The sequence below is a fragment of the Harpia harpyja genome, chromosome 3, assembly GCF_026419915.1.
Source record: "Harpia harpyja isolate bHarHar1 chromosome 3, bHarHar1 primary haplotype, whole genome shotgun sequence".
Classification (NCBI taxonomy): Eukaryota; Metazoa; Chordata; class Aves; order Accipitriformes; family Accipitridae; genus Harpia; species Harpia harpyja.
Genome location: NC_068942.1, coordinates 76,647,152 through 76,666,416, shown reverse-complemented (window position 1 = coordinate 76,666,416; position 19,265 = coordinate 76,647,152). Strand labels below are relative to the sequence as shown.

Genomic DNA, 19,265 nt, shown 5'->3' with positions numbered 1-19,265 from the left:
TTTCCCTTCCTAATCTGCCTATGCTTTCTTGGGCATATAGTAGTAACATAACTGTCATAATTACACCAAGATAAATGCAGAATGAATGAACCTTGACTTCATATTTTGCAGTTTAAAATTTCTTCTTGACTACACGAAGATCTGACTTCCTAAGTTAGTTTTTATTCTGGTTTAATTACTGTATTTCTTATTCAGTGTTGTGTGATACAGCTCTGAAACTAGCTCAAGTAGAAGAAGATGGGACTGTTTTGTTTAACAAATCTGTGTAATTTTGTCTACAATAACTTCTACTTTGTATTAGTAAGTTGTAGGATGGTAAGGTTATGGATAAGATTTGAACTATTGAGTTTCATAGCTTGACACTTAATTTTCCAAAGGCAAGCTATAAGTCATAATGTAAAAAAGCCAACATTTTTGATACTAAAGAGACAAGACAGCATCTCTGCTCTTGCCACATGACTAACAAGGTCATTGTTTCCCTATTGGAAAAATGTAATTGCTTTCCAACACTTTGGCAGATTGATAATGCATATATTTTTGCTTACAATTTTTGTCTGGTAGTCCTGAAAACAAATACCAGGGAAGGAATAGTGGCTTGTGGATGCTGTAAGCTTTGCAGTAGCCCACTGTCAGCACCTCCCCATGTGCCCATATACTCTTGTTTTAAACACTGGCTTGTTCTTGATCTAGCTTACTTCAGTGGATTTAATTGGTGTTAAAAGTTAAGCATGTGCATGCGTGTTTGTAGACCAGAGCACAAGGGTATTGAAAGTAAGCTAAACAGTTACTTTTCATAAGCGGAATGTGTTTGTATTTTAAGGTATTCAAGTATTAGGGTTCTGTTTAGTTGGAGTTTTTAAATGTTTCCATTTCAAAGAATGCTTTTGTAAAGGCCTGGGCCCCTTCCAGCTGGTCTTTTAACACATTCTCTCACTTGTAACTTTTCTTCTTTAAAAAAAAAAGGGGGGGAAAAAAACCCCTAATAGCTGTGATTTTAGGTGGAAGCACTGTCTGAATTCAACACCTCCCTACTTAGTGCTTTTAAGCAGTAATGGTTTTGTTTACCCATCTAATATTCAGCTGTTTTCCCAAAATTACTAGATAGTACTTAAAACAAGATGGAACACAACTTTGTAATTACACGTTGCTTGTTAGTAATGTCAGTTTTTAAGAGACAATGGGCTGTCTGTAATTGGCTCCATATAGTCTTTAGACCATGAAAGAGGGAAGAACAAAGTGACTTAAAAGTTGTACTGAATGAATGGGCAGACTTCTGGAATTCTCTAAGGGTGTGGGGGGAAGTTAAGGCTAATGATAATATTAATCCATAGTAGTAAAAGTTGTATTCTAATACCATATGATTTGTGAATTTTTGTGCGTAAAATGCTTTGATGTGTATTTAGCCTGGTGTGTATACATTCTCAAATCACTTTTTCTTTTCCACCAGGGAAGTCGAGACAACATGAGTGTGATATTGATCTGTTTTCCGAATGCACCAAAGGTATCGCCAGAGGCGGTGAAAAGAGAGGCAGAGTTGGACAAGTACCTGGAAAGCAGAGTAGAAGGTGGATCATTTAAAAAAAAATAAGTAACTTTGTTTCTAAACAGACCCCCTGGCCCCCTTCCCCTTGCAACAACTAAACTCTTAACACATACAGGCTTTTTAATAGACCTTCAAGTGCCCTTGGCCATCTAGTGTACATCTCTGCAAAAGGCACTCATATAGTCCTGCTGTATGTCCTGAAAAAATTCGGCTGTGAAACTGCAGCAGCCTATAGCCCTGAAAATTATTCAGGTGGCAGAGAAATAATTCATTTGTGCTCAGTGTTCTTCATGAGTCCGCTGACGGTGCAAACTTCTGACCAGTAAATCCTGGTTCCTGTTATATGGAGTTAAATGAAATAATCAGAATATCTTGCAAAATGTCTGTGAAGATGGTAGTTTGAGTGCCATTTTTCTATGTAGTTATGTACAAATTACTTAGCCATAATATTTTGTTATCCAATTATGGTAGGGTTACAGTTTGATTACTGCCATCTTTAAGGCACCTGCTAACATATTTACTTATTTGAAAGTACATCAGAAATTTGTCAAAGCTTATCTTTAAGCATTCATGATGAACAAAAGCTGGGAGGTCATCTTACTTTAAAAATTTTGCTTTAAATTTGTATTTTGGGAGTTCTTTAACTTTAGACTGAAACTGCAAGTCTTAGGCATTTTGGGTCACCTAACTAAAAATGATATTTGAAATCAATTTGCTTTAAAAGATTTATCATTAAAACTGGATTTATAGTGCCTTTTGGTATTTAAAAACAACCACAGCTTGGAGTTTGTTTATGAAACATAAGACATGCTGTATGCATTGTTTGCATAGGTTAAGTCTATTTTTGAAGTGGGCTCCTCTAGACCTATATGTTACAAGTCTAGTTATGTGTATATACTCCCAAGAATCCTTAATAGCACACAGGGCACGATACACAGAGTTATTCAGAACTGTGGTATCAGTGATTAGTAAGTTAGAGGAATATATTGTGCACTTTTTTTCCTCCTTAACTTGCATGAAGATAACACAGTGCAGCTTCAGAAATTTCACAGAGAACTTGCCTACATGGGAATTCTGAGTTCAGGCAAATTAATGTGCAATTTTAAAGCACTTACTACCCGTGTAGGTGCTCCTTCAGAAAGTAGCACCTTTTTGAAAGGCCTCATTCGCAAGGTCTTGGCAAACTACATCTGTTCTGCCCCTGAACAAACGTCCTGACAGACATTTCCGTGTTTTAATCTAACACTTGCCTAATAGGCGAAGTTGGTACACAGTAAGCAATACTGTGAATCTTTTTGACAGCATAGCAGGAATATCCAAGTGCATGGTAACACTGCATGAGTTAAATGTCAGATGGCTTTCTGCATGTCAAAGCAGTGAGCAGTTTTGCACCAGGCTTTTGAAGAGCTTACTGTGTATGTCCACTCACAGAATTGGTGAAGAACAAGTATGCTGTAAATTCACACATTAATTTACAGCATGCTAACTCTCCTAATTTGGGCAAGTATTACCTTTGTATCTTAGATACTTTGTCTGAGTTCAGACAAACCCATGACCTAGAATATGAAAATATGTTCAAGTTAAGGCTGGCCTCGTTGTACCCCAGGAATATTACAATGAGGAAAGGTGACATTTTTGTACAGACACTTCATTTTATAAATGAAGAACCTAAACACTGGAACTGCATGTTGTTATGGTACATACAATGAATTTGGCTGCCAGTACTTTGCATTTATACAAATACAAAATTTCAGGAATGAGCTAAGTGTCATACTTGCATAGAGGCAGAAGGGTTCTGTATGTAGTTATAAAGCACTTTAATACTAATTTAATGGGATGATGTCTGAACAACTTCAGGAAATACATTGTACTTCCCCTCAAGGGTCTTTGCTTCTTTTTTAGAGTTGTCCTCAATCTTTTGTCTATTGTTGCACAAAGATATTATTTAAATTAATGAATATGTAGTAAACACTATTCAACCCAGCAGTGATTTGTATCAGCTGTGTGCAGAATTTGGCCTTACTCATGAGGGAAGTTGAGAGGCTGAACTGAAGGAGAACTTCAAGAACAGAAGTTGATTAACTTTGTTACATTTAACTTCATTAACAACACTACAGTGAATAATCTTGCTGTTATCCTAGGATACTTTAAGAATAGTAGTGCTTAACTTTAAAAGCCTAATCTTCAGCTGAAGTAACTAGAAAATGTAAAGAGTACTTTTAGAATGATCTTACTAATCTGTAATATCAATTTAAAGTTAAAATTCATTAAAATGGGAACTTGGTGAAAATGCATATTATGTATTTTTATGCACTTCAGTACTCATTGTAGTCCAACAAGTAATAAGATTTAATGCTTACTAATGTGCATTTTTTTCTGGTTGTACATTTATTCCCTCAGCCCAGAATATACCTTAAGATATATTAAGAAGTAGTTAAGAAGTGCAAACTTTAAGACTGACTAGGGTGTAGTACTTATGGTCATCTTGAATAAGGAGAGGCGATTCAGATTTTAAAAAATGTAGAAAGTTTTCTGCTTACCATGCCACGTAGGACACACCTTTTACTAATTTTGATGTGTTTGTGGTCCAGATTCATAGCTACAGTAAGTAATAGTGGAAGAAGAAGCAAGTGTGGAGAAGCATCTCTGGGCCATTACTTGCAATAAATCAGTGTTACTCCTAAAATGTCATGTGAACTTCATGATAGAAGTAATCAGTCATTCCAAAATGTGTTGCTGTTATTTGCACTAATATGTGTTATTGATGTGTTGACTCTAAAAAGAAACTTGTCTAAGCTTTTTTTCTGTTCTCAGTTTTTTTACATAAAAACATTCCGTAATAGATAAGCCTTGCAATATTTATACCTAGATAGAGATAAATAATTTTAAGTTAGCTGTTACATGTTCCTTCCCATGTTTTCACAAAATCAAAGCTCTGGCTTTTTTTTAAACTTTGTGTGGAATTCCCATTCAGAATATGAAAAAACAGATATGTTTTGAATCCTTTATTTTAGGGTTGTAAGTACATTTTTCCAGTACTTGATGCCATGAAAATGTGTAGAAGGTTTAAAAGTAAATTAAAGGTTGGGGGCAGGGTTGTAAGATGTATTGAAAGAGGATAATTCCAATAAATTAAACACAGCTAGCAGGCCGACTCCATTTGTTGTGTCTTCAGTGTTCATTCAGTCTGTATCTATAGTTTTATCAAAATATAAATGTATTCATTTAGTGGAGACTGTATGTTAAATGTACTGCAGTTACAGGTTGTGAAACTGTGTAGTATAGGTAAACTATAAATTCCTTATTTTTGTACAGCAGAACTTTAGCACTAGCACAATGTAGAATATACTAGATGTTCAAAATTGCACAATAAAGGAACTTGGCAAACCAAATCTGAGATCTTTGCTTCTTATTCAGATTTAAGAGTGTTAGATTATTTACTAAATACTAGATGGTAAAATGAATTTTGGCTATAGATTTTGAGGAAATGGCAAGTTTTTGAGGTGTCTATGGTGTGTGGTGTCATGTATTTAAAATGTAGGCTTTGAAGTAAACAGCTTAAAGCTTTGTGTTGCAGAGTTTGACATTGGTTAAGGGCTAGACAGTGCTTCCACTGTACCTTGCAAAGAATTTACATGGCCTGACTGCAAAATAGAGCTGATGCTTTTTGTAAACACACACAGCCCTGAAAAACTATTACATGCACAAAAAGTAATTTACAATTGTTGGTTTTAATTTTTTAACTAGAAAGGACTGGATCCATGTTGGCTTTAAAAGGTTTTAATGTGCCTTATCTTGCTAATGAAATTATAAAATGGAAACTTGGTATGCTTTTCTGGAATTATCATTTAGGGCAAAAACTGAATGCTAGAGTATTTTTCAAAAGTGGTACTGATGAATTCCAGCTACTCTTCAAGCTGCGTAAATGCTTTATTACATGAAGAATAGTGTACATGTACATATGTGGATGTATATATTATATATATATGCACATATGTACACGTTATTGTATGTGTGCTGCAGTATTCACTTGAAGATCAACAGTGCCAGGTCTTAATAATTCTTATCTCTTACAATTTCTAAGAGCTCATGTTTACAGAGAAATCAATGAGATGCATTTTAAAAAATGTGCTTGTTCTTGAAATTTCATAAAATCCCTATTTAAAGAGTGACTCTTCAGGGGTGGTATGGTCTGAAATCTCTTGAGTTCAAATAAAATTGTGTGCTTATGACTTGGAAGAAAAAAAAACCAAACAAAAATAAAATTAAAAAAAACCATGGCCTAAGAGTAAAGTTAAAGAATGAATTTCTTAGCAAACGTGACTGTGGCTACAGTACAGATTCTTTTCACCCAGAAGTTGGAGTGGATCAGCTTTAAGTAACTGCCCAATATCCACATATCCCTTAAGCGAGTTGAGGGTGGAACTGTCTTTTAGATGTAATGTCCCTGGCTTTTAATTTGTATGTAATAGTTCTTAAAATGTGCATGTTGCTGTAATGCAGTAAGGTACAAGTATTGGCTAATATACATACAGCCATGGGAGTTATTTTTAATGTGTCTAACCTTTTGTTTCTTGAAAATATTATGCTTTCTATGATGGCGATAACCTTTTATCTTCTGTTGCAGCGATAAAGCTGATGATAATATGCCTCATGCCCAGGGATTTTTGTTGGGAAGATATTACATCTTCTATTATATCTAATGTATAGCAGGAAAGCCATTAAAGAATTTTTTCCCACTTCTATTAGGTAGCTGTGTATTTCTAAAACCAGTGTGCATGTTAACAGTTAGCAGTATGTCTTTGGCAAATCTGTTACAGGTTCTTTTTCTTATGGAACCAAAGTTAACATTTACCGTGTTGAATATGGTCTGTCATTTTTTTTTTGTATATATATATATTAAGAGAAGTTAAGCTACCTTTTTATAAAACTGAGTGTTTCAATCTTTTTAAGTTAAATTTGGACTGCACTTACAAAAAAAGTACTTCTGATTCCCAGAGATCATAAAGAAGCAGGGTGAAGGAGTCCCAGACTTAGTCCACGTGATGCGTACGTTAGCAACTGAGAGCATCCCAAACCTCCCGCCAGGGGGTGAATTGGCAAGCAAGTGAGTTCTCATCAGTGTAAATGTGGTTTTTGATTTAAATCAAAACTTAACTGTAAGGCCACTCTTAAAAGTGGGGGGGAGGGAAGAGGGGTACAGGACAAAAGGTGGTGATCTGTTTTCTGATTTTTATTACTCAGTTGTTCTGAATGAAAAGGAAAAGCATAAGAACAGAGTTAATTGAATCACTACTAAAATTAAATGTCAAACTGTAGTTTTGGGAAGGACTGAGGGTTTTTAAGGGTGGCCTGAGTGTGTCTGTTTTTTTGTAATTAACTGGGTTTTCTGGGTGGGAGGTTACATTTGAAGATGCCAAAATAATGCCCTGACTTTAGTAGTTACTTGGATATGTAGTTCTGCACTTTGACAAGAAGTGATATGTACATGATGTTTTGCTTGGCAGCTTTCTTTTCTTGTCTGTAGCTAAAGCAATGTTGTAATTGCTTCAAAGTTTGCTTCTCTATCTGTCTGCTTGTGACAAATCTGAAAACTAGATAGAAGTCTATCAAAAAACAAAAGCTGAAAGTTAAATGTACAGCTTTATATAGTCTGGCTTTGTCCTTCAAGAGTTCTGTTGATGCTCTGTGGCTTCTCAAATTGATGTTCAGTCTTAAAGGAAGCAATGTGCTTAGCTCGTTTGCACAGCAAACCAAGTGCGTTTTGGTTCAAAAGATTGATCGTGAACCTGCGCTGTGTTAAAATGGATTGGGCACATATGGCACAGACTATATTTTTAACCCTTCAGAGTATGGTTTTTGTATTGTTACACCAGAACATGAAGACGCTAGGTATGTAAATGAATGTAGATGACTTCTGCAAAACAAAATTGTTCTTACACGAACTGTTTGACTAGGAAAAGAAGAGATGCCCATTTTATATGTAATAGCAGCATCTATTTAGGATGTGTTGCTGTAGTCTTGAAGTATCAATGAGTCAGTTACTCATGAAATACGGCATACAAACTGATTTTTCTCAATCTCCTTTGGCTAGCAGTAGCATCATGGTTATGAGGAAATGCTGAAGTGACTGACTTATGTGGGATTTCGTGTCTTAGTGATGCTAGTTTGAATAGGGGTTGATAGAAGTATGGATTTAATTGGATGTTAGTGTAACTCAAAGCACTACTGCCAATTTGGAAGGAAAATAATGCTTTTCAAGAAACCTGTGTTAATTTAGAATCAAAGATACCTATTTCTTGAAGGATCAGGGAAATTTTCCAGTTCATATGTGCAATGTACTTTGTGTGTAATTGCTTGTTTTTATCGCTTTAAATTCAGCCTCTTCCATGCCCTATAATCATTCACTAGTTCACTATGATGTTTATACTGCTGCATGTTAGTTCCTGACTTTTCAGTGTTATGGGACGATTATGAAGCCTATCATCTGCTTTTTTTCTTCTAATGCACTCCTTTGTGATTGCTCTGCATGCATTCATGAGCAGTTAAAAGGTTGTTCTTTGAAGTTTGTTTTGTATCACAATTGTGGTCTGCTACTTCGTCATACTTGGTTCTGCAGAAGGGGATCTGGAAGAAAGTTGCTTTTAAAGTCCAATCTATAATTCCTGTCTTTTACTCCCCTCTTTCCTTCCTGCTCCCCCTCCAAAGTTGTTTCCTTATATGCTGGGTAAGGCAAAGGCTTCCTCTTCCTTCAGGCTCACATTGGTTTGAGTATCAGTTTTCAAGAAAACCATTCCACCTGGTGTAAAAGAAACACCCCCCCCCCCCCCCAAAAAACCCAACCAACCAACCAAACAAACCAAAAAACCAACAACAAAAAAAACCCCAACACAAAACCACAAACACCCCCCATGTTGCTCATTTACATGTTGTTTGCAATTTTTCTATTAATATTGTATCAGTGTTTTCCATTGATATTAGAAAAGCAGAGAATTCCAGAGATAAAAGTTAATTATAAGCTATCTTAAATATGCTAAGCACATTTTTTTAAAGGAGGAAACTCTAAAGATGCTTGAATTAGTTTTTTAATATTTTTTTACCAGACAAAATTCTTCTCAGTCTAAAGATAGGATATGTAGGACTGCTATTTGCAGTTTAAATTTTTTTGAGAAAAGTTGCAGGAGAGTATTGGACGTATATTATTGTTAAAAGGGTATTGCTTCAGAAATAATTTTTCCAGGTTTGCATATGGAAAGTACATTTCAGAATAGAACACGAACAAAAATGTACTTCAGAATGCAATTTTTGTGCATCCGGAAAATAAAAAAAACTCTATTCCCCTATGCAAGTGCCATAATACATGAAGTACTACTGCAGTGTTCATCAGACACACAAATAACCAGGGCGTTCAATGTCCATCAAGTTTTCTGACACCCTTTTTCAAAGTCAGGAGACGTAGCACCAAGCAGCATTGCAGCCTCATCTGAATGCCAGATTGTGCTCTCCGTCCTGCTGAACTCTGAGTGGTATTCAGCTTTGTTAATCTTGAACTTAAAGGTTTTAAAGGATACAGTAGCTGTGTTCAATGTTTAATGACACTTAGTGATAACTTGCAGTAAACTTGGTTCTGTGAATTTAAAACCTTTTAAAGTTTGCATTTTAAATTAAAATTATGCTTAGGGAATTTGACTTAAAAAAAGACACAACCTTAAAGTCTTGTGGGTTTGGTTTTTTTTTTCTCTAGACGGAGTGTGATTGAAGCTGTTTATAACAGACTGAACCCCTACAGGAATGATGATACTGTAAGTATCCTTTCTCTTACATTATCTTTCCCCCCACCCCAATTATTTTAGCTGTTTTGTAAAGAAACATATTGCTAGTTCTTGTTAAAAGACAGTTTCCCACAAAGAAGCAATAGCAACGTTGTGCTCTTTGGACTATGTTTTGGAATTGTTTTCTGCTGCCTTCTGCTGATCATAGTCTCAAAACTCCAGTATGGTTGATTCATTTGTCCCGTGGAATTTCATTATTTGAATCCTGCCTGGTTTTCCAAATTCTTTCCTGCCCAGTGGTGCAGTGGAGTCATGTATATTTTTTTTTTCCCCTTTTACGGGAGACATTTTTCCCCAAATATCAAGAAGGCTATACTTGTAGGATAAACAGATTTGTAACTGTCAGCTTTAAGGATATATTAACTTTACAAGTGGACTGCATAAGCACTTTTATTCTTAAGCGTAGAGCATCTTACAGCAAGCATACAGTTTAGGTTCTTGTATGTCAGTGAGCAGTGACATGAAGCCACTGTCAGCAGGGAAAACCACCGCAAAACTCTAAAATATGAACACTGATCCCAGTTGCAGTTAGATCACTGGAAACAATGTTCTGTCACCGGAAGTGCTGTACTTCATAAAGTAGTTAAATTGGTCCTTTACCTATCAGCAAAAATCACTTACATGCTTAGATGTGACATAAGTGAAATGCATCCAGACTTAAAGAATTGTGTATTGGCTTCACAACTGAGTGCTAGTTTATTTGGCAGTTCTCATATCTTTAGCATAAAAATTCCTAAACAGTGGCTGAAAGAGGGTGCTTCACCTTCAAAATACATTCTATAGTATGTTACTGTTCTACAAATGTACAGTACACAAACTTCTTTGTTTTGCGATGATGTCGGCAACTTGGATACAGAAATCTGCATACTGAATAGTTGGCACGCAGCTCACTATTTTACTCACTACTGCTTTTATTCTTCATCCTTGCACTTGAAACAAACACAACCATTTTGGTCTTTCATATAATTGCTCTCCTTTGCTACTTCTGGTCTTGAAAAAAAAACTGGAGGTGGTGCTTTTGCAAAGGGTAATTTTAGTGATTTGCATTTTTGTTTTTTTTTTTACTATACCTCCGTGCCAACTGTTCTTCTTTATGGTTTGTAAGGAATTCTGTGTGCAAGTTTGAATGAAGGGTGCAGAACTTTAGTGCTAAGAAATTGTCGTATGTGGCATTGCTGGAGACTTAGCCTCTTTTCTCTCGAAGGAATCAGTAAGGCAGTGCTTTTAAGGAGGAGTAATATTTCTGCCTCCTGCAGTCCTAGTAATGATAGAGAAGTGTAGCTGTGGAAGCACCAGCATAAACTGTTGTTAAAGCCCATCATGGCCCTTAATTACTTAGGGGGGGAGGTAGCAGGCAATGCTGAAACAACCAAAGATTGCTGTACAGAAGCAGTTTGCTCTGATGCCTGTGCTACTGATTTAGCTGTTGCTTCAGCTACCGAGCTGTGGTCCCCCTTCTTAGTTGTGGTGTTAACCTATGTACCCAACTACTGATGAGGAGTTAGAGAAAGCTGAATATAGAACAATCTAAGCAAGGGAAATGGAAACAGACATGACACAAAGGCAAATGGGTTAAAAACATGTACTAGAATTAAATATTCGATTTGTACTAGGATTTTTTTTACCTGATAGCAGGAATCAGTTAAACGTTATTCAGGGGTGTGGTAGTTACACAAAATCCACTGTTGCCTGTGGGCCTAAATGGACCAAATTTTAGGGATACTCAGGTATTGGATGCATGGTTTAACACCATGTTGTGTGGCCATATGGTTATGATTTAGAGCATGGCATGTCTCTGCTTCCAATTTTTTTCTTATATACATTTTTTTTTTCTCCTTGCGGTTTTATTACTATTCTAAATTAGGGTTTCCTGCAGTTGCCCAAACTACACTTTTCTAACCTTAAATTACAAGTGTTAAAATTGATCTGAATTATAACACAGTGTCAGTTGATGACTATCTTCCTATGCAGTGAGGGAGGGCTGAAATCACAAAAGATGGTAATGATAGTAACAAATGGCATGAGGCACATCCTGCTCTTTTAATGCACCTGTGTAGTAAGTGTATCCATTTTGTATTTCTTCTGACTACTCTGAGAATGATTTTGAATAATGTTCCTAGGATACTATTTTGAGGATTGATAAGGCTATTATAAAACACTTGGTCAGATTTTGAAATGTCTTGGTACTAATACTTCATTAATTAAGCATATGTGGATTTTAGATACTTCTTAAATGCTATTTCTGAAAGGGGGGAGAAAACAGACTTCTAAAATGATTTAAGTCTTTACCCTTTTCAGTCTGGATTATCCAGAAACTGCTGTAACTGTGGGCACTCCAGACTTTAAAGGGTTCCTTCTTTTTTCTTTAAGGATTCTGCCTCAACTGATGATATGTGGTAAAACTGCTCATCTAGCTGTGGAGTTCACGTTTCATCCTTCAAATGAAAGTGCAGCCCAACCTCAGTGACCCTTCTTAACATCCATCCTCATCCTTAATTAAAGAAGGGAATATGATGTGTTGGTGAGACTGACTACAGCAGTACGACATCTAGCCCAGGAACTGATCTTTTTTGTAAAACAGACTTCTGTAAACGTGATTTCAAACCATAATTCATGTTGTAAATCAGACTCCAGCAATTTATGTTGTATGATTTTGTTTTTGTAAAGTGCAATTGTCTTTGTACAAAATGCTCATATTTAATTATGAACTGCTTTAAATCACTATAAAGGTTAGAAGAAACGTTTGGCTTGTGTGATGCAACAATATATATCCCTTTAAATTCATGTTGTGGTTTTGGATTGCAAGGAGCAGCAGCCTAGCCAGCTAGGTGCTCAAGAGGTGCACAAAACTGTAAAGATAACTTTTTGTTTTATATGAAAGCTGAACTTGTGGGCAACTTACCAGAAATTACAGTGTGTGAATTTGCTTGGCAATGGAAAAATAACTAAGAGTAGTGCACATTCTTCAACAAATGTATATTGTTTTCTTGGACACACTCCTGCTCTCACATTGAGTTAAAGGGAGTTCTGATTTTGACTTCAGTGGGAGTTAAATCATGCCCTATTAATAGTATCATGTTCATACACGTATGAACCTTGGGATTAGAATGCCTTGATTCTTTGCACCTCTTTTTTCATTAACCCTTACCTGAAACTACTAATCACTGAGCACGAACAGGCAGCTTTCTACATACAGTAGGAGTCTGCAGCATTTTTACAATCCTGATTGGCTGGGTCTGCTGCTGTTCCAAGTAAAATACTTTGAATTCCATTTTATCAATAAAGCTTGATTTAACAAACAAGAAATTTATCCATAAATGTGTAATTCCTTTTTTCCTGCCTTTTAAAATGTTGGTGCCATTGTAAATGATATTTTACTTGTGGAAGAATATTTTTATTAATTGGTAGCCCATTTTTAAAATGGGAAGGATTTTGATTATTGCCCAAGACATAGCCATATGCTAGAGGATGATGTGGGATTAATCCGTTACCCTATTTTTTACAAGTGTGGGTTTTTTCAGGCTTTTTGGTGTTGTGTTTTTTTTTCTCCCCACTGAAGATGTGCATTGGTTTGAATTTGCCTACTGTTTGATAAAAATACATTTGTCAAAGCCTGACAATCTTTAACATTTTATGGTGTGTGTTTTTAATTGACCCACTTACTTAGAATGAGAGACTAGTGGTTAAACAGTACTTGTGATTTGAGATATAGCATGTTGACAATATTTAACTGTTCGTTGTTTAAAATTCTAATTTAAAATTTTATAAGATAATAAACTAATTTGATTTAAGCTTAGCTTTCTCCCATTGAGCATACAAAAATTAAGTTCAAGTCAGTCGTGTTTGCAAAACTGCTGTTTTGTGCACCTTGTATTGTCTTTTTGGTTGAGAATATTGTATTTAATATGTAGTTTACTCATTTAGTAGGCAGATTCCCCAAAAGGAAGATCAGTAAAACAAGTAGATTGTAACATTTACTGCAGTTAAACAGAATCAAAACTTGGTGTATAATTACTTTTTGATAGGAAAATGTAGTACAATGCATTTTGCTATATTTGTCTTTCCCTAACTTTGAAATATACATATTTGTATATATAGCCTTAAAACTAATGCAGAGTTAGGGAACACTGAACAGTGAAAAAGTAACTTATAGTGTCTTGGAACTAAGTATAGTATATACCAGCAAACTTTTCTTTTATCCCTCTTGTCTATGTGGGGTGCTTAAACGTAACTTCATTGTATTCAGTTTGTAATCTGTTCAAGCATGAATGAAGAAAACATAAGCACTATTTGTATTTATAAATTTATAGCAATTTTTGCTTTAAGAACCAGTTCCTTACCTACCTATGAATAAATGCTTAAAATGTCTAATTTTGTTGTAGAGTGCAAAACTATAATAATGTTAAGTTATAGCTTCACAGGCACCTAATTAACAAGCATATTTAATAATACATGGCGTATTAGTGCAAAAAGCTAAACTTAATTTAGGACTAGGCAGATAAAGTTCTGTCCTTTTTTCATAGAGACTAAAGTTTAGTTTTGGAAACTGCAAAACGTTGAACTGGACTGTGGAACCTTTTAGTTTTTTAAACTTTAAAAATCGGAAGCAAAACTGTGGTGTGAAAAGCCATACTTCAAACCATAATCACTTAAACTGTCTCAGTGACAAATGATATATTTGAAGCCTCTTCTTACGAGGTCTCCTAAAGGTTAGAAAGAACATAATTCTGCTATTGCTACAGGCGATGTAACTAGGTTTGAGGGTAGCAGAAGAAAGCCCGTTTCAGGCCTTTCTTTCTCCCGCCTATGTTCAGCGTTTTGATGAGGTCAGAGCACTGAATCTATTATGTATGCATAAACACTGCCATTTTAGATACAGATTTTGATTACAAAATATGCGAACTAAGTATATAAAGCATCCTAGAAAAGAGGCAAGCTGTACTTTTCACCGCTCTGAAAAGGAAAAGGCACTTTTGCACCTTTGTGCATCTCCTTCTTGCACCAGAAACTTTTTTTTAAATGCTAAAAAAACATGAGCACCTCAGGGGCAAGGCAGCAATTTTTTTTTTTTAAGTATTGTGTGCTATTTATTTCCCTCTTGGAAAAAGATTCCTGTGTGACAAAAATGAAAATTGTGTGATGTTAAAAGATGTATTTTTAAATACATGTTCAAATAGGATGGTCCCAATTTGCTTGTTCTTAAAAGGAAATTACATTTGTAAAGCTACTTTGCTTCGTATGCCATGCGACTTTGTTTTCCTTCTACATTTGACAGCTTCACTGGCTTCAGTTTCTGTGAGTTTTGTTATAGTCAGATTAAATGTTTCACTGATCATTCTGGGAGAATACCTGTACTGCTTTATAGACAAGTGTTTCAAATAATTCTCACTAATTCAGCATTGAAATATGTTCAAGACAGAGGCTTCTAAAATGTGTTTCAAAACCAATGTTAGGTTAACTAAATGCAATTACATTAAGTAGGGTCCTAGATTTGCAAGGCTTTGTAAACCCGTTGTATCAATAGAGTCCCCGGTACCCGTGGTAGGGCAGAAATGTGGGGGTCCTGTGCAAGTTGTGAAGCCAGGGCCTTTCAGCTGGCTTGCTCTTACCTAGCCGGGAAGCAGCCCCACAAAGACCTTGATGTGTGGCCATCATTCATTTTAATCTTCCAGCAAAAGTCAGAATCAGAGAGAGAAATTTCATCTGCTTGTCATTAAACTATGCTGAATTGCAGTAACCCTAGGTTGTGTCATACTAGCAAGGTGCCTGATGAATATTAAGCAGCAGATGAGTAATGGTAGCACTTACCTTGATAGTTCCTGCAGGTGCCAAAGGTAATCATTTTAACATGTACTTACGATAAACTGACTTCAGCGTCCATTAAATTACTGCAAAGCTGGTACTGTCTCAGCTATATAGGTTAAACTCTGAGTCATTTTGCTCAGTTCAAGAATTGGAAACTTAAAAAGGTGATTTAACAAAATTTCACTTCAATTGATTCCCTGGTAAGAATCCCATCTTAATTTGATACACTGGGATAGGATAGACTTCCTATTGCATTTCATTTTTTAGTAATTTATGAACTAAGGATGTGCTTTCATGATCAAATATCAAGACTAAACTATTGCTATAAGTTTGCCCCTGCTGCCCTTTTTGTGCCAGCACTCATGCTTATGTGGCCGTGCAGTTAGGAGAAAGGAAAAAAATCTGTACGCTTCATCTGGGTAAGTTGATAATCCAGCTATGGGATGCCGGTACTAGGGCAAGATGCAGACGGGGGAGACAGGACTGAGAGCAAGGGAATGGTTGCACCACCCCTTCTGCAACAGTTTGGGAAACTACACCCGAAACAGATAAATGATTGACCTCTGTAGGGAGTATCGAAGCCTTTGCAGATCTTTCTCCACTCTATAATTAAGACAAACATTTTGGTAAACGTTCTTCTTAAAACTGGAATCGTGAGACTTTGGTTTTAATGTCATCTTGTGTATGAGTTACATGCTGACAAACATATTTTCGCTTTCTCTAGACATACGTAGCTCTGTGCTGTGGGATAGACAGCATGGCTGCCACAATTAAGTTAATGATACGGTTGTTACAGTTTACCTTATTTCAATGTACATCAGGATTTCATGCTGAGATGTTCACCTTCATCTCTACCTGCATCTTCTTGAATTGCTTTTATGTGCAAATGACTTCGTGTGCTTAAATTTCTTGATATTTAAACTTGGCCATGTCTGAAGCGGGCTAACCTTTAGTAAAATGTTACCCTTTTCCTCATCATTTGGCAAATACTATATTTTAATACAAACCTGATGTACCTTGCCTAGGTTCAGAAACGGCAAAACTGTAGAGCTATAGAGCTGTACCTTACATTTTTCTGTAGAAAATAGAATTGTTACTCTGTGCCAAGCTTTATGAGGTGTGAAAATAATGTCTCCTAGATAACTAGTATAGCTTCTTGTTCCTACTGCTGCGTGTGTCTGAGATCATAACCTGAGTCTTCATATACCAATACAGGGTGTAAAGTCTCTGCTTGGCTGGATAGGTTTTTTTTAACTCTTTAAGTGGTAAAAAGAGGCTCCACGTGTGGATTTCTAGGATGCTGTAGTGCATAATATGAATGGGATTCCTGCTATAAATTGTAAAAATGGAACAAAATTTAAAAGTAACAATCTGGGGCTAAGTACTTTTTTTGGCTGACCTGTCTGCGAAGAGGCTCTCTGTCAGAGAATCCGATCTTTTGGTGAGCTCTTGCTAAGCAATCTCTGGAGTGCTTGCACAGTCTGCATGTCTCTGCAGACCCAGGTGTGCACCTTCTGAAGCACTCTGTAGCATTATTTTGCTTAATAATGTGGCTTTGTAAATGAGGGAGCAGTCACCTGGGTCATGGCATTTGTTCACAGAAGTCCAGGAAGCTGTAGGAAAACTAAAGCTTGTCTTTATTCTCATGGACCACTAAATGCTTTCAAGTAGAAAAAAAAAATATAACACATGCTAAAAGTTGAGTTTACATTATCTCCCACTGAAAACTTGTTTCCAGAAAAAACTACAAATATTTCTACTATTTACTTAATATGTGAAAAAAATGTCTGGAGCTTTAATCTTCTGATTGTGTTGGATTTGTTGACCTATAGTGACCTAGGCTCTATGCATATTCCTTGCTTTATCTATGTTTTTATTTGATGTTCCTTTTGAGTAGCAGTAAACGAGATTCCCCCCCGCCCTGTAGACTCTCTTCTAAAGTCTGCTTCCAAGCTAAGAGAACAGGAGTGATAACAGTCTCTTAGGAAAGGGTTGTGGGGGAGGCTTGCTTTAAATGCAGCAACAACAGCAAAACCCCTGACCTTTGCAACCACAAAATTTGGGGAAGTGGGCTTAACTTTAAAAATGCCTTTTATAGAATTAATGAAATGGTTCTATACTGAAAGTGTCAAAACTTTCCGTAGAGGTGGGATGACGGGTCAGATCTCTAGACTATACATTGTTTTATGCCTAGCTGGATTTTTACGCTTAACTTGTACTGATTCCTGCTCAAATGCTTTTTATAATATCGCTAGATATCTACTTTTTTTTTTTCCCCTAAAAAAAGAGAAATAAAACCAATGGTCCTTACCACTATGTAACCAACCATTTATTTGGAAGGGTGAGTGCTGTGTCAGATAGTAACATTCTCCTTTAAGAGCACTACATCTGCACTTCTCAGCTCACTCAGTAACATTGAGCTAAAACTGAAATTCATTTTTGCTTCCATTAACTGTATGGCTCTGAAAAGCTGGTGGGAGCATGGTTTTTTTACAGCTGAAGTAGACAGGGCTCTCCATACGTATTGTGAGTAAGCCTCCAGAGTTGAAGGAGGTACCATTGTTGTTTCTTTTGAGAAATATCTTTGAGAAGAAAAATGAGAAAACAGACTGGCAGGTCATAAAACATTACATGCTTTTACTTCTGTCAATGCCTACAGACTGAGGTCCAGAGTTTAATTTCACTTGCGTTACTGAATTCAACCCAGCCTGAGCAATGGCAATGCTGAGTAGCTGATTTCATTTTCACTGTTGGGTTTTCAGGCTGAAGCACAGTATTTTTGTTCAAACTACAGGGGAAAATTAAATTAAGATAGTCTTGGGAAAATCAGGCATGTATTTAACTTTACATCCTGCTGATGTTGATGGAGCTTCACTCCCAATACATAAAGTTTACATGTGTATTGTTGGAGCCTTAACTGTCCCACTTTTTGCTGGATTGAAAAAGAAATGTAACCTGTATTCAGTTTTGGTTTGGAAAAAGCTTTTCAAAGCCAAAGGGAAGAAAGTGGTAACATTAAAGCAAAATGTTAGACTAATTGGAGATAACAATATCATAATTCTTTAAACATGTAAGTTGGCACTTTTTTCTTTTAAAACATCAGAAGGGCACAGTTTAAGAGGTTTGGCCTTTGATGTAGTGCTTTTAGCTGTAGAGAATAAATGAAAGGATGAATCCCAAAATGAGTTACCCAGGATGGAAAAACAATGAGACCCTAAAAATCTAGGAATAAATGTGCTGAATTTACATAGCATTATTTCCGTGTCCAGTGATGGACCTACTGAAAGGAGCTTTTTTGGTGGTTTCACAGGAACTTTTTGTTCTTGCTGAGTGTTTGATGCTAGATTGGCAAGTCTGCTACAATCTGAAATTTCCAGACTCTTAAATTGGAAACTGGGCATTATACAACAGAGTCCCCAGAACATGAGGTGCTGCAGTACCTGCCAATACGTGTTCTGCGGCTTAATGCCGTGCAACCATTTGATGCTGGAGGTTGGGATTTCCTAGCATTCGTTTTATTGCTGATGGTGTGATTCACGATGACCTTGAGTACCAAGAGTTAAGTTGCATTTATTAACCAGATCTAACTCTTTGGTGCCAGGAATCTAGTTTTTGGAGTAAGTGCTGAATTATGCAAATGTTCTTGGCAAATCGTGCCGGGTAGTTCACCACTCAGAAAACTAAACTACTAGTGACGAAGGGTTAATATGAGACAAAAGCCTAGATTCTCCTAACCAGGGAATGCTGGATATTGAAAAGTGTAAGGTTTGATTTCCAGAACTGGCTGCTTTATAAATCTTTCAAAGCAGAGATTTTGGTTTCTAGCATCTGTCTTGTTACTAAGACCATGTACAAACATGCTGAATTAGAGAGTTTTCACCTGTCTTCTCACAGAATTGACCCCACATCGTATCATAAGAGTCTCGTTTGTAGTGACATGCTGTGCCTGTCTTTTTAGAAAATTCATGACCTCTTTATATCTATTTTGTGGAAAGTGTAACTTTTTTCATTGATGACCTGTATAAATGTGTGTTACGAATGGAGAGATTTAAGCTTGAAAAGCATGTTTGCAGATTACACAGCTT

At 36.3% G+C, this 19,265-nt stretch overlaps 1 protein-coding gene across 3 annotated transcripts in view; it reads left to right on the top strand.

The window, feature by feature from the left end:
• PPM1A (protein phosphatase, Mg2+/Mn2+ dependent 1A) overlaps nucleotides 1-14,710 on the top strand; it is a 30,907-nt gene extending 16,197 nt beyond the window's left edge. For 2 of the 3 annotated variants that reach the window (XM_052783480.1, XM_052783481.1), the window contains exons 3-6: nucleotides 1,448-1,565; nucleotides 6,542-6,650; nucleotides 9,288-9,345; nucleotides 11,746-14,710. In XM_052783480.1, coding sequence (XP_052639440.1) covers nucleotides 1,448-1,565; nucleotides 6,542-6,650; nucleotides 9,288-9,345; nucleotides 11,746-11,775 — 315 coding nt within the window. In that variant the 3' untranslated portion in view covers nucleotides 11,776-14,710. The remainder of the gene's footprint in view (nucleotides 1-1,447; nucleotides 1,566-6,541; nucleotides 6,651-9,287; nucleotides 9,346-11,745) is intronic. The other variant, XM_052783482.1, reaches the window with a different exon arrangement.
• The last annotated feature ends 4,555 nt before the right edge of the window (nucleotides 14,711-19,265 follow it).